General features: G+C 43.2%; 1 protein-coding gene across 3 annotated transcripts in view; it reads left to right on the plus strand.

Moving 5' to 3' along the window:
• Positions 1-14,619, plus strand: part of LOC136692863 (A disintegrin and metalloproteinase with thrombospondin motifs 14) — a 182,266-nt gene that overhangs the window by 149,066 nt on the left and 18,581 nt on the right. For 2 of the 3 annotated variants that reach the window (XM_066666578.1, XM_066666580.1), the window contains exons 4-7: positions 4,508-4,704; positions 6,101-6,184; positions 7,153-7,309; positions 13,892-13,997. In XM_066666578.1, the coding sequence (XP_066522675.1) occupies positions 4,508-4,704; positions 6,101-6,184; positions 7,153-7,309; positions 13,892-13,997 (544 nt within the window). The remainder of the gene's footprint in view (positions 1-4,507; positions 4,705-6,100; positions 6,185-7,152; positions 7,310-13,891; positions 13,998-14,619) is intronic. The other variant, XM_066666579.1, reaches the window with a different exon arrangement.

The raw sequence follows: 14,619 nt of genomic DNA on the forward strand, positions 1-14,619 counted from the left end.
ACTGGCTGCTCGTAACCATGAACGTAAATGGAGACACACAAACCTAGAATGTTTCCGAATTGCATGGCAGCACAGCCTCACCGACTACAAACATGCCTTATCTAAAGCCAAATCACAGTACATCTCTTCCCTTATAGAAAACAACAAAGACAACCCTAGATTCCTTTTTAGCACTGTATCAAATCTAATTGGCAACAAAAAGGAAATCAACCCCATTGTCCCCTCTGATTTCTGTAGCAATGACTTTATGAGGTTTTTTAATGATAAAATTGATTGCATTCGCCTCAAAATCTTAAATCAGTCCAAAGTCACATCGGCTTTTGTTGATGAACCCCCCGCCAGCTCTGAGGTGCACTTAGACTACTTGAATTCTGTCGATGAAAATGACTTGCTTAGTTTAATTAGCTCATCTAAACCAACTTCATGCTTACTGGATCCTGTACCAACACAATTATTTAAACAAATTTTACCTAAAGTCATTAGACCATTGCTCACAATAATAAACTCATCCCTCAACATTGGATATCTGAATAATAAATCCTCAAATCATACTTTAGTTAAATATGGTGTTCCACAGGGGTCAGTGCTTGGCCCTGTATTGTTCACACTCTACATGCTGCCACTGGGTAGACTAATCCGTAAGCATGGGATTCAATTCCACTGTTATGCTGATGACCCACAACTGTATATATCAGCCAAACCAAATGATGTTGCTTGTCTACTTAAAATAACAGAATGTCTAACTGAAATTAAAGACTGGATGATGCAAAATTTTCTCTTTTTAAATTCTGATAAAACTGAAGTCTTGTTACTAGGTACAGATACTCAGATACATTCACTCAGAAATGCTGCTATTAATCTTGATAATTCAACAGTAAAACACAATACCATCATTAAAAACTTAGGGGTAGCCTTTGATTCGACTCTCACATTTGATACCCACATATCCAATACAGTCAAAACCGCCTTCTTCCACCTACGCAATATTGCCAAAATTCGGCATATTTTATCCTTAATAGTAATAATTAGTGCATGCTTTTATAACTTCACGTCTAGACTACTGCAATTCGCTCCTGGCAGGGAGCTCGTGCAAAGCGTTACACAAGCTTCAATTAGTTCAAAATGCAGCAGCAGGGGTGCTCACTAGTGCTAGAAAATTTGAACATATCACCCCAGTTCTCTCGTTTCTACACTGGCTACCTGTAAAATTTCGCATTGACTATAAAATACTCCTCTTAGCTTATAAATCTCTAAATGGTTTAGGCCCGCAGAACTTCTCATACCTTATCGCCCGTCACGTACACTTCGTTCACGGGATGCCCATCTACTCTTTGTTCCTCGCTTTAAGAAAAACACTGCAGGAGGAAGAGCCTTTTCTCACAAAGCTCCTCAACTCTGGAATAGCCTTCCGGTTACTGTTCGGGGCTCAGACACACTCTCAATCTTTAAATCTAGACTAAAAACCTACCTTTTCAAACAGGCTTTTGGTTAATCATTCACTTTCAGGTTACTCCTTCTCTATTGGTGTTCGGGCTGGTTTTCATATTATCACTGTTCTGTATTAACCCTGTCATATCACCATAGCTACAGCATTTTTAGCTCTCTAGTAACCGCCAACACGCCGTCTGTCGCTGGGTTCTCTTGACTGACCCATGGAAGCTTTTTTTCGCAGGACAATTTTGCCCTTTACCATGACCCTACTAACCTCTGTATTTTTATTTGTTCCCTTTGTCTGGTTTTCTTTCTCCCGTCTCTCTCATGCTTTTAGATGTCCTGCTGCTCTCCAGGTGTTGCCCTGATCCAGCCCCTGTGTGTCCTGTACAAGATCCTGGCCTTGTCTCATCTACAATATCATGCTTGGCCATGCTGTTTTATCTCAGATTAACTCTGCACCTAATTTTAACTCGCACAGAATCCCTGATCACCTTCTCCTTCATCAGACTCATACATCACTAATATACTACATTTATATTACTATAACCCCTTCATTTGTCATCACTTCACTTTTACTTCTGTTCTCTGTTGTGTCTCCGGTGTCGACCCGAGGAGGATGGGTATGAGTCTTGGTTCCTTCCAAGGTTTCTTCCTCGTGTTCTGAGGGAGTTTTTCTGTGCCACTGTTGCCCCTGGCTTGCTCATTGGAGGCTCGGACCCACATCTCTGTAAAGCTGCTTTGTGACGACTTTTTGTTGTGAAAAGCACTATATAAATAAAATTTGATTGATTGATTGATTGATTGTCCAGAGAGAATCGTCACTCTATGCCACGCAACGCAGACATCCAGCACCAACTCTCCATCTGTAAAATCTCCAGCGCCAGCAGAGATCACGTTTGCTTTTATCCAACTCATGAAGGCAGCTCGTAAAATTACGCTGTGGTCTTTTGAAGAGGTTCAAACGCTCCTTGGATCGGTAGCTGACGAAAGAATTCAGCGAGAGTTGGACGCTGCAACAAGGAAGGAACAAACTCTACTGATCTGTCTAAACTGATGACGGAGCTGTGTTCAGTCCCATACAACAACACATACAAGCCAATACATTATGAGTAAACACCGCTTAATGTTACCGCCGCCATTGTTGTGGCTTCCAAAGCCCACTGTTTCCCTTAGAGACGGAGTTAGAGACGACACCCGATACATTTCAGGGGGAGCTGTGGGAGTGGAAAACCAACCAGGGACCAATCAGAGAGCAGAGTCCAGTAGAGACCAGTAGGGTCCAGTAGAGTAGTTACTAGGCAGGGGAAAAGCACTAGTGGAGAGGCTGAACGCCATCAGATTCCCTCACTGCAGTGTTCTGGTATGTCCTGTAAAGCCTCTTGGAGGAGTAGAGGCTGTTGCTACAGGTTTATCACATTATCACATGGTGCAGAAAATGCTGTGGTGGAGTGTGGCTCCAAACAACAGAGTGGAGAAATGTCAATGACTGATATTGAAGTGTCCTGTCTGTGGCGCTGCACGTGTCCCGAGTCCCAGTGTCACATCACAACCTTCGGCCAAGGTCACAGCACTACTCCACAAACAGGGCCTCGGAATAGAGAAAGTAGAGCTCAGAGAAAGAGATATAAAAAGAAGAAACAGCAGCAGCAGGTTCCTCTCTCTCTCTCTTTCTATCTATACATAATCTTTGTCTTTGATCTTCTTTCTCTTTATTGTAATATTCCCACTCTATCCTTGTCCTTGCGCTTTTCCACCAACAGAAACAGGTTCCCGAATCGAAGTTTGTTTGCAGTGGGAGCCAAAGAACAGTAGGTTTTTCGGCACGAGCCTTGAGAGCGTGGCTAGTTACAGGAGCAAGGAGCGATGGCGACACGAGGAGTACATAGTTTAGTCTCCTACGACTCATCACTAAAAGAAGATCACTGCTTGATATTTGGAGAAAAACAACGTCTGTAACAACAGCACAAACACCTCGCAGGTCGTCTGCATGCTCCGCCACCTTCTCTCTTCTGTTTACTGCCACGCGGCTGGTTCACTGAGGATACCAAGGTTCTTATGAAACCGAATAGAGACTTTTGGTGGAAGAGGGCTATCAGTCTCTGTTTTTCTTCACCCTGTTCCCCTGTACACTCTCTCTCTCTCTCTCTCTCTCTCTTTCTCTCTCACTGGATGGTTCACTGAGGAATGTTATAGTTTCCAGACCATAGTCAAAACCCAGCACTCTTTCTGTGTAATTCTGAGAAATTATTTAAATGTTTAAAATAGTGCAAACTGAACAGAAATCTACAGAAAAACGTCATATTTCGGTTTGTTGATGGATCCTTTCCCTCGTCAGGACACGCCGTTTGACCAGGAGCGTAAACGTTTCTGCGTACGACTCTCTCTCTGAGTATAACCCTCACTCCTCTCCTCTCACTGCTGCAGGTTTTCACGGGGAGCACAGCACGTTCAAATGTTCACGCCCACACACCACATGTTTGTTCGGTCTAAAACAAACCCTCACACACCAGAACCGTGTTGTGTTAATGTTTCTGCCCTCGGGACGTCCTTGGGACGTTCGCGTTCATCTGAACCAACATCTGCAGCTGGAAATCTGTGGCAAATGGCGGTGTATTCTTGGCCTGAGGACTGTCGTGAGGTTCCGGTTCTGCCTCCTGTGTGTAATTCCAGTGTGGCGAGTCTCTGTGAACAACATGGCCACAGATGTTGTTGTTGATTCAGCTGAAATGTACTGCAGCCTTGAAACACGGCAGATTGTTTGATCCCCAAAAAGAGGGCGTCATTACACTTTAAAAACACCACAAGGGTTATTTTTATTTCGCTAAAGTTTCCATTTGCATTCTTTTGCCTAAGAACATGTTTCGAATGCAGCCCCCTGACTTGGGACTTAAAGGCAGTGTAGATGATTCTGGAGAGCTACTGCTCTCACAGCAAAACAAACTCCGACTTCCTGTTTGTGTTCAATCAGGAGCGTCTTTTAAGGTGGAGCGGTGTGTTTGAGTAAGAAGCGACTGTAACATGTTGGAGGTTGAATACTGATGTGCAGGAGATGTGTCACTCTTCTGTTTTCCAGTGGCTGATTTTGGGTTCGCGGAGCTGCCCAACTCCCTGGAAGCCGTAGAGCAGAAGCTGCTGGATTCGGACCGTAAGCGAAGGCACACGAAAAAGGACGTCTACAACATCGAGGTCCTGCTGGCGGTGGACGACTCGGTGCTGCGTTTCCATGGCAAGGAGCACGTGCAGAACTACGTCCTCACGCTCATGAACATTGTAAGTTCAGCAAAGGAAGTGGCTGCAGGAACAGTCAGATTTACATTTTAGAACATTGCTGTGAGGATCTGATGGATTCCAGCTCATCCCAGAGAGAGGGAGATATATATAGAGAGAAGAAGAGGGATAGATGGAAAGAAAGAAAGGGAGATAGAGAGAGTGAGAGAGAGAAAGGTATTTGTAGGTCATTCTTGTTCAGGTTCCACCAGCTCCTGCCGCCTTAATCTTCTTACAGTGGAAAATCCAGTGGTTTCAGTCTGTAATAGTTACCACACACACACACACACACACACAAGAAGGCTTTGTAAAGCCACGGCTGTTTAAAAACTCCCGGCTTGCAGCCTTTCATCTGGAGAAGCAAGGAAGATGAAACTTCTGTTCCACCTAAAATGGTGCAGAGGAAACTTCAGATCAATCACTGCATGAATCATAGAATAATGACTGAAGCAAAAGTAATTATTTAAGTTGGTATTGGTCTGTAATGCTGGGAAATGAACAACAGCAAAACAAATTAATAATAATAATAATAATAACAATAACATTATTAGGAACAACTGTTACACCTTATTCCCTCTTCTCTCTTCTACTGTGCAGGAGGGTTTTGTTGGGAGTGTTTTTTGAGTGTGTGATGTGTGTGTGTGTGTGTGAAGTGGATCTAGAGGAATGTGGGTGTTTTGTAATGGTGTGTTCTGCTGTTTTCTGAACTCTCTGAACCCTATCTGTATTTTGTCATGAGTGAGTGAGTGAGTGAGTGAGTGAGTGAGTGAGTGAGTGAGTGAGTGAGTGAGTGAGTGAGTGAGTGAGTGAGTGAGAGAGAGAGAGAGAGAGAGAGAGAGAATGGTGACAAAAGCAGAGTCACTTTGTGTTCTGGGAACCTGAATTATGAGCATGTTTCATCTGTGTATGTGACCTCACATTTATAGAAGCACTTAACCTCTTTTCAACACACACACACAGAGAGAGAGAGAGAGAGAGAGAGAGAGAGAGAGAGAGAGAGCGAGTGAGTGAGTTCCAATAGGAAGAGAAAAGTCTGTTTAAAGCAGCTACAGACTCTGAAATAAATAAACCTTTTTTTTACTAAAACTATGAAGTAAATCAATTACTGGCCTTCTGTAGGTTTCTACTGGTTTAAACTGGGCTATTAGCTGGGTTATACTGGTTTAAACTGGGTTATACTGGTGTAAACTGGGTTATACTGGTTTAAACTGGGTTATTAACTGGGTTTATACTGGTTTAAACTGGGTTATACTGGTTTAAACAGGGTTATTAACTGGGTTATACTGGTTTAAACTGGATTATTAACTGGGTTTATACTGGTTTAAACTGGACTGATGCTGGTTTGTCTCTCTGTCTGTCTGTCTCTCTCTCTTTCTGTGTCTGTCTCTCTCTGTCTCAGGTCGATGAGATATACCATGATGAGTCTCTGGGGACCTGTATCAACATCGTTCTCGTTCGTATGATCATGGTGGGGTATCGTCAGGTAAGACTGATACTGCACTCTGCTGAGGTTTGGCGACAGACCCCCCCCCCGTGTGTGTGTGTGTCCTCAGGAGAGTGAGACAAACAAGCACCTTCCTCTAACCAGCCTCAGAAAGTCACCCATTTAAGGTGGAATGTATGGTTTAATTAAGTAGCTGCGCGATTTAAGGTGGAACTGAAAATTCGCTGCCGTTATATGCTTAGCTGAACCTATGTGTGCTTTTAGGTCCTTTACACCTTTATTTGTTATACATGGGAATCTTTTTTAATTCATCCGAAAACTTACATTTACGTTTTGGCATACCTGCTCGAGATGAGGGTAGGTACATGAGCTTTGCCTGATGTAAACAAGGACTACTGACGTGCAGACTGACCAATTAAATGCTTACAGAGAAAGTTATCGACCAATAACGGTAGCTCTACAGTCAGACCGTCCAATCAGAAGATTTTAGGCTACTTCACCACACCCCCTTCTCACTGAAGCGAACCAAACGGAGTAGGGGAGGGCGGGACTAGTTTTTTTAAGTCTAAAAAGAGGATGTCCGGGTAAAAGAGGAAGTCTGGTCACCCTACCTAATGTCAAAGTGGTTTCTTTTCTTGTTGTAAATGTTGGAGCAGAGGACCGTCTTTGCTCTGATTCTCTCTCTCTCTCTCTCTCTGTGTGTGTGTGTGTGTGTGTGTATTTCCCAACACAGATTAGGTTTTTTCCATTTGACTCTTGTCTTCACAGTGTGTGAGATTAAATTTGACACCACACGCCATCATCAATACACACACACACCATCACACACACTGCACACACACATTCCTGATCCTGAGAGAGAGAGAGAGTGAGGGAGGGAGGGAGGGAGGGAGGGTGAGAGAGGGTGTACAGAGTCTGGAGTGGGTTTATCAGTTAGTCTGATTGAATGGAAAACCTGGACCAGAGTCTGGAGCGGGTTTAACAGTTGTGTGTGTGTTTATGTGTAGTCTGTCAGTCTGATCGAGCGGGGAAACCCATCCCGGAGTCTGGAGCAGGTCTGTCGATGGGCGAACACTCAGCAGCGTCTGGACCCCAACCACGCAGAGCACCACGACCACGCCATCTTCCTCTCCAGGCAAGAGTTTGGGCCAGCAGGTATGCAAGGTAGTGTATTCACTCGGTCCAGGCTTGTGCAGAGTCAGGGCTCCTTAAAGGTTGGCCTCAACACTCCACAGGTAAGATGTGTGCCTGGGAACCAGGGCTCAGAGGTGGCCCTCGTTGACCGTGGGGTTAAAAATGGCTTTAGTCTAACAATGGCACTGCAGAAAAGATCTCTTCTTGACATGAAAACAGACTCTAGTGTGTGTGTAATATTCCATGATATTTTAATTTATTTTAAATTACTTTGTCTCAGAAGAAAGTGCCCCCCCCCCACCCCAACCCAGAAATAAATCTGAAATTTAGGACCCCTGGCGAAGGAAAACCTCTAACCTGGAGGAAAAGGGAGGCCTTGCCTTAAAGACAGTGTCTATGATTGTGGGGAAACGCTGTTCTCTCTGGTTTATTTACATTCAGAAGCTCTGCATCTTTTAAGGTGGAGCAGTGTGTGTGAGTAAGAAGCGACTGTGTCTTTTAATGTGGAGCGGTGTGTGTGAGTAAGGAGCGACTGTATTTTTTAAGGTGGCGCGGTGTGTGTGAGTAAGAAGCGTCTATATCTTTTAATGTGGAGCGGTGTGTGTGTGAGTAAGAAGCGACTGTATCTTTTAATGTGAAGCGGTGTGTGTGAGTAAGACGCGACTGTATCTTTTAAGGTGAAGCGATGTGTGTGAGTAAGAAGCGACTATCATTTAAGGTGAAGCAGTGTGACTAAGATGCGACTGTATTTTTTAATGTGGAGCAGTGTGTGTGAATAAGAAGTAACTGTGTCTTGTTGGTGTCTGAAGCGTAAATTGTCTGTAAGTGTTTATTCACTGTTTGAATACCCACAGAAACTCGTGTAACTCGAGCAGTTTAGTTTTGTAGTACTTTCGCTCTGTTTGCTTTCATGCAGTTAGTGCTCTCCTGAATTTAGAGTCAGTTCCACCTTAAGTATGGCAATATTACCCACATATTGAGCATAAATACAGCCATATGCTGAATATTTTTCATGCTTTTTAATGTTCTGAGGTCTCTCTGTATCCAAACATCTCCAGATGTTGTTTCTTGTGGCTCAGGTAGCAACGCACAGAGAAAAACCTGAGACATTTACTAAGGGACAGACACCCTTTGTTTTTTCCACATTTACGGAGCCAGGGCTGTGTACAAACGCCGGAGCTTTTTCCAGTACAAACAGTGGAGAGAAGCAAATAGTGAAGAAACATCCTCAGGAGTTTATAAAATGTTTTTAAATCATAAACATAGCCTTTAAAAGAGGGATTATCTAGAACCCTGTGCAGCACCCAGAGACCACCATCAGGTGGGATACAAACCAGTGCTGGTCAGTTGTTTCTGATGCAGACTAAACTTGGTTCGTATCCCACCTCTGGTTCCTGGGCTCTCTCTCACCCTGTTCCTCCAGGTTGAACTTTCCCACCAGAGGTTTCTCCTTTGTGTTTCTGAGTTTTAGGAGTTCCTCTGAACCCAGGGACTAGCTCTGTGCTAGATCAGTGGTTCTATCTGACTCCCGGTTATTGTTCTAGAGGTACGGACTGGATTAAAGACGTTTCACTCTGTAAGAGATCATTTTTGCACGGTGCCACATCAAGAGCTTTTTTCCCTCTGAACTCGAAGCTTTTTTGACTGGGTTTTGGTGCCAACCTGTGGAAAAAAAACACGTAAAACAAACTCTGATTCAGTTTCATCGCCCGTTTCCTCTGAGGAGAGTTTTTGGCATGTGGAGGAAAAGGAAAACACTCCTGACTGTAGTTTCTAACCACAGTGTGAGACACTTTTCCTGTTTTAACTGATCCATTCAAACTGCTCCGGATCCTGTAAGAGCTCCAGGATGCTCTGCTCCCTGGATCCTGTCTAGAGCTCTTACTTTTCCCCTCCAGAATAAATGATACATATCTGTAGTTTTGACTGGAGTGTGATAAACTTAATTGCTTTTTAATCCACTATTATTTCAGTGGCTATAAAAATCAGAGTCAGGTTTGGGCTAAAATGTATAAACAACCCCTGAGTGGTTTATGGGAAATGGTTCAGTAGGCTCGGTCCTGACCAGGTATCATCATCATCATCAAAGCAGAGGAGATTTGCATGTGTTTGATCTCTTCATCACCCTTCAGCCACATGGACGCGAGATAAATTACGGGTTTCATTCTGTCACATCCTCCACCATCGCAGGTGAAAACCCCTGATGTTCTCTTCCACTCGGCTTCACCATCCTCTCCAACAGCATTTAGACTTAGTATTGGTTTGATCCCCGTTGCCATGGAAACGAGGGGATACAGACAGTTTTAACCACGTGGAGGCCAACACACTCAGTGAACCCTGGTAGAAACTTTTAAAAAGGCCAGAAAGCTGTTGGAAGAGTGGAGATGAGAAATAAGTTTTCATCGTAAGTGCACGGCAGCACAGCAAAACTCTGACTCTTCTTTCAAATCCCCCCCCCCCCCCACACCCACAAACACACAAGGGCCTCTCAGCTGTGGATGTTGAGGGAGGAGACAGCGCTGCTCCTTATCTAGCACTGACCTCAGTTGTCTGCTGTTTCTGGAATCAAATCACAAACCAACTCCTCAGACTTCTTGTTTACATCTCAGCCTTTTGATTCTCCATTCTTTGTGTGTTTGGATGTGTTTACTCACTCTTCGGTTAGAAACGCTGCGTCTGTGGTTTGGACGTGTTCTGACTTTAGTGAAGATGATACAGAACATAAAGAAGTCAAATGTAAACACAGAGAAAAACCAGTTTCAGACCAAAAGTGAATCACCCAGTCTGTTTCACACTAAAGACAATCTCACACCGAATATGAACAGCTCAGACACAGAGACGGAGTTCCCAGCCACATCAGAAACACACACCCCACCTTTAATACTGGAGCATGTTTACAGCATGAGACTCGTCAGGGAACTGTGAGACAAGTAATCGTAATCGAGGTCAAATCTTCAGTGAATCGTGATATTGATTTGCGCTCACATCGCTCAACTCTACACCAGCTTCCCTTTTCTCTCTCAGAGAGCAATTCCTCTTTGGTGAAGATTTAAAGAACTTTAAAATAGACAGCACTCTGAGAGAAGAAGGCTTTTCATTTGTAAAGTGTGCTCTCTGCCTGATGACGGACACTTTTATTTTGTCTCACCTGTGAGTTGCTTTGTGTGTGTTTTTTTGGTTCACATTTCAAATGTTGCCATGGCGACTGGGTGTGTTTTGGCCCCAAAACATTCGGCGTATCCACGGGGCATCACCCGCTCAAGACAAACATCACACACCAGCGAGAGAGAGTCGCTACAGCACCAGAGACTCTGTGTCCAAATATAAACAGCCCACAGCAGATACAAAAGTCCGATAGAGTTCCTCTGATGAGTTGGAGTTGTGTTTGTGATCCAGAACTGAAGGCTGAGCACCATCAAATCCTCATAGCAATGATTTAACACCAGAACTGTGCCTCAGTTGCACCCTCCTGATTATAAAAATAAATATTAATAGATAAATGCCAATGCACAGCAGCAAAACATCGTTCATTAAAGATGAAATAAGCAGAATCATCTTAAAAGTGCGCTAGGCGATTTCAGCTAGTACAAACTTACTGTACTGATTACAAGCATTGTCATCAGGACAAGTGCATTCTGGGCCTGAGAAAACCTGTTTGAAAAGCAGTACACAAAGAAAGAGTGGCTGTCTTTGTTTATGCACTAGAGCAGGGGTCGGCAACCTTTACCACTCAAAGAGCCATTTGGAAAAAGAAAACACTGGGAGCCACAAAATCCTTTTGAAATTTTACATGAAATAACACTGCATATAATGTTTTTTGTTGTTTTTTTTGCCTTTGTGCTATGTATAAACATTACATTTATGAAATTAATGAACGACTGCAGAGAAAATGAAATAACATTTCTGCATGCAACAAAACATTTTAACTCAGAAAAAAAGACGTGTTAGCGGTTAAGTAAAATACTCAATGTCTATTTGAGTCCTTGTAGTAATGGGGAAAACAAACGCCGAACTTAAATTAACAAACAAACAAACAAAAATGCTGTCCTCTCTCTACGTGCTGTCATCCTTTTACTGGCGCCGTGCAGTCAGCTATCAAAAAGTTCAAGAAACCGCACACTGACGGGTGTCACACGTTGGAAAGTTGTGACGTGAATTAAGAGCGACAAAATATTTTAAATATTAAAATATTTTAGATGTTACAAGATTGCTATAATCTTCATAGAATTACATTTTGAAAATGAATCTAAACTGAACTAAAATAAAATACATTTTAATTAAATACTGAGTAATTGTTTTCAAAAGCTGAGCCGCATCAGAGGGATCAAAGAGCTGCGGGTTGCCGACCCCTGCACTAGAGCTAAAGTATTCAAATCTGAGCCTTGGATCCAGGCTGGGATTTTAAAATGGCGGCTGGTGTGACACCGTACCCTGCCCGTCAGGGACAGTAGCAGTTGCAGCTATAAAAAACCAGCCACTGCGTGGCGTAGAGTGACGACTCTCTCTGGGCAATCATCGCTCTGCAAGGTTTACACACCACGGTTTAGTCCCTACTCGGCTCGCTCTGAACCACGAGAGAACAGCCATTAAACAAGAACCTTCCCAAGGTTCTGGGATTCAGACTTCCTAGGGGTCTGTGGTAGTGCCGATCAGTGATCCCCTCATAACAGTTCTATCAGCAGGTCCTCTGCATGTTTAATAAATAATGATGAAGTCACTTAAATCAAGGTAAATGTTTAGAAATTTCTGGTCTGTGTATACAATGTTTTAACCTACTGAGTGATTCTTGTTTTTTGCAAGGTGAAGGTTTCTCATGCTCTGATTGGCTGCTACTCATCTCTGTGCTGCATCCTTGTGGTTATGGAAGCTATGTTTTCTGCTTTTCGCTGCATGCCAAAGACCGCCCAATGATTTAAAGCATGGAGACTTTTGTCTCAAAGGCTGAGAAATTATTCTAAAATAAAAGTTCACTGACGCAACTCAAACCAGGCTCAACTCGGCTGCTGCACATTTCTTGATCGAGGAATTTACACTGTGTCTGTTGTACCTTGCTTTGTGTTCGTTTACTTGTTTGTTTGTTTATCTGTGACCAAAGTCCCTTCATTTTGGCATAGCGTGCTGTGTCATACATTGCAAAAATAAAATCATATTAAAAGTGCAATTAGTCAATTTTACTCTGAAAATATAGCAGATATTGTTTATGGAAGTGTTGATTTATTATTTCTAAATTGTAGATCTGAGATGGTGAAAAAGAAGACTGACACCTTGGGGGTGGTGATGAGCTCTCACCCCTCGCTGCCGTTGTATGTTTAGCTGAACCTATGTGTGCTTTTAGGTCCTTTACACCTTTATTTGCTACACATGGGAAAACATGGGAATCTTTTTTAATTCATCCAAGAACTTACATTTACGTTCCGGCATAGCTGCTCGAGATGAGGTTAGGTACATGAGCTTTGCCTGATGTAAACAAGGACTACTGACGTGCAGACTGACCAATTAAATGCTTACAGAGAAGGTTATCGACCAATAATGATAGCTCTACAGTCAGACCGTCCAATCCGAAGATTTTAGGCTACTTTACCACTCCCCCTTCTCACTGAAGTGAACCAAATGGAGTAGGGGAGGGCGGGACTAGTTTGTGAACAAAACGCTTCTTGAAATTCTATGTAAACTCTAGAAAAACAAAATCCCGGACGTTTGTGAAATTCCACTGGACATTTTTTTAAGTCTAAAAAAGAGGACAATGGCCGGGTAACAGAGGGCGTCTGGTCACCTTATAAATTGTTTTCTATTACATTCAGCTCCTAGGAGCTAAAGTCAAACTGCTCTGTCCAGAAAATGCTCCAAATAGCAGGTCCCTCACACAGGGCGGCCATATTTTGAAAGAGGCTCAGTACAGAATGTAATACATCCAGGCCACTAAGTGTCAGTGTAATATCTGCTACTATGTGATGGTAAAAATGGCTTATTGCACCTTTAATGTGGTTTTCTCTAAAGGGCTAGAAACTGGAGCTAAGCATTTGCTAAAGTTAATTAGCCTGATGGTATGCTAACATGGGCCTTAAAGCTGGAGCTGTAAATGTTTTGATGTTGTAGATGCTATGGAGGCCCAGAAAGCCACATGAACATTGTTTTAGAGAGAGATCTAGAAAGCTACAGAATGATCTGAAAAGCTCTATGTAATTCCAGAAGGCTCAGTAAACTCTGTAAATCTCAGTAAAGCTCTAAAGCTCTGGAAGGATCTGTAAAGTTATTGAAGGATCTGTAAACATCTAGAAGGGTCTGTAAAGCTCAGAAATGTTTAGTAGAGTGCTAGATGGGTCTGTAAAGATCTGTAAAATGTGTCAAGCTCTAGAAGTTTATGAATATTTCTGGAAGGACATGTAAAGTTCACTAAAGCTCTAGACTGGTCACTGAAGCTCTGAAAGGGTCTGTAATGCTCTGGAAGAGTCTGTAGAGCTCTAGGAGGATATGTAAATCTCTAGAAGGATCTGCAAAGCTCTGGAAAGGTCTGGAAAGCACTAGAACTGTCTGTAAAGCTCTAGAGGGCTCTGTAAGGGTCTGTAAAGCCTTGTATTCCTCTTCAGTGCTGTGTTGTGTCTCTGTGCCCAGGTTATGCCCCAGTGACCGGGATGTGCCACCCTCTCCGGAGTTGCACTCTGAATCACGAGGACGGATTTTCATCGGCATTCGTCGTGGCCCACGAGACCGGACACGTGTGAGTAACTGACTGGTGCAGTGCGCGACGTCGTAACGTCTGTGTGAGCATCTGTTACACGGCTGAAAGGTTTATCATTTTACATGAAATCACAGCTTTAAAAATTGTTTAAAATTTCAAATCACAAAACCACAAGGAAGTCCTTATTTGGGCATCCAACTCAGACCTGGAATTCCTTATAAGAGCATGAGGCCTGCTGCAGGATGAACACACTACTGAGGATGGGTGGGGCTAAAGGACTCTAAGCTGGGGAGGTGGGTGTATGTAAATTAGTTGATTTTGTGACATCACAGACACGACAAGGGGTCTGTACTGATGGGCTGTTGATGTTTATCTGCTTGCTCTCGCTCTAAACTACGGCTCCAACACGTCACTGGGATTTTGTAAACGTCAGAGAGTCGTACACCAGCCACAAATGTCCGCAGCTGGAATGTAGGGCAGGGCGTAGGGTGTGTGTGTGTGAGTGTCTGTGTGTGTTACGCCCCTACTATTGGGCTTCAGGGTCTAAGGTGGTAGTAGTAAGGGAACAATATGTTCAAGTGAAAAGAGAAGCCAGTTAAAAAAAATGAAGACCAAGTTGTTCAGGGACTACAAACCATACTTTAATACAAAAGATCATACC

This window comes from Hoplias malabaricus, chromosome 3 (assembly GCF_029633855.1).
Source record: "Hoplias malabaricus isolate fHopMal1 chromosome 3, fHopMal1.hap1, whole genome shotgun sequence".
NCBI lineage: Eukaryota > Metazoa > Chordata > Actinopteri > Characiformes > Erythrinidae > Hoplias > Hoplias malabaricus.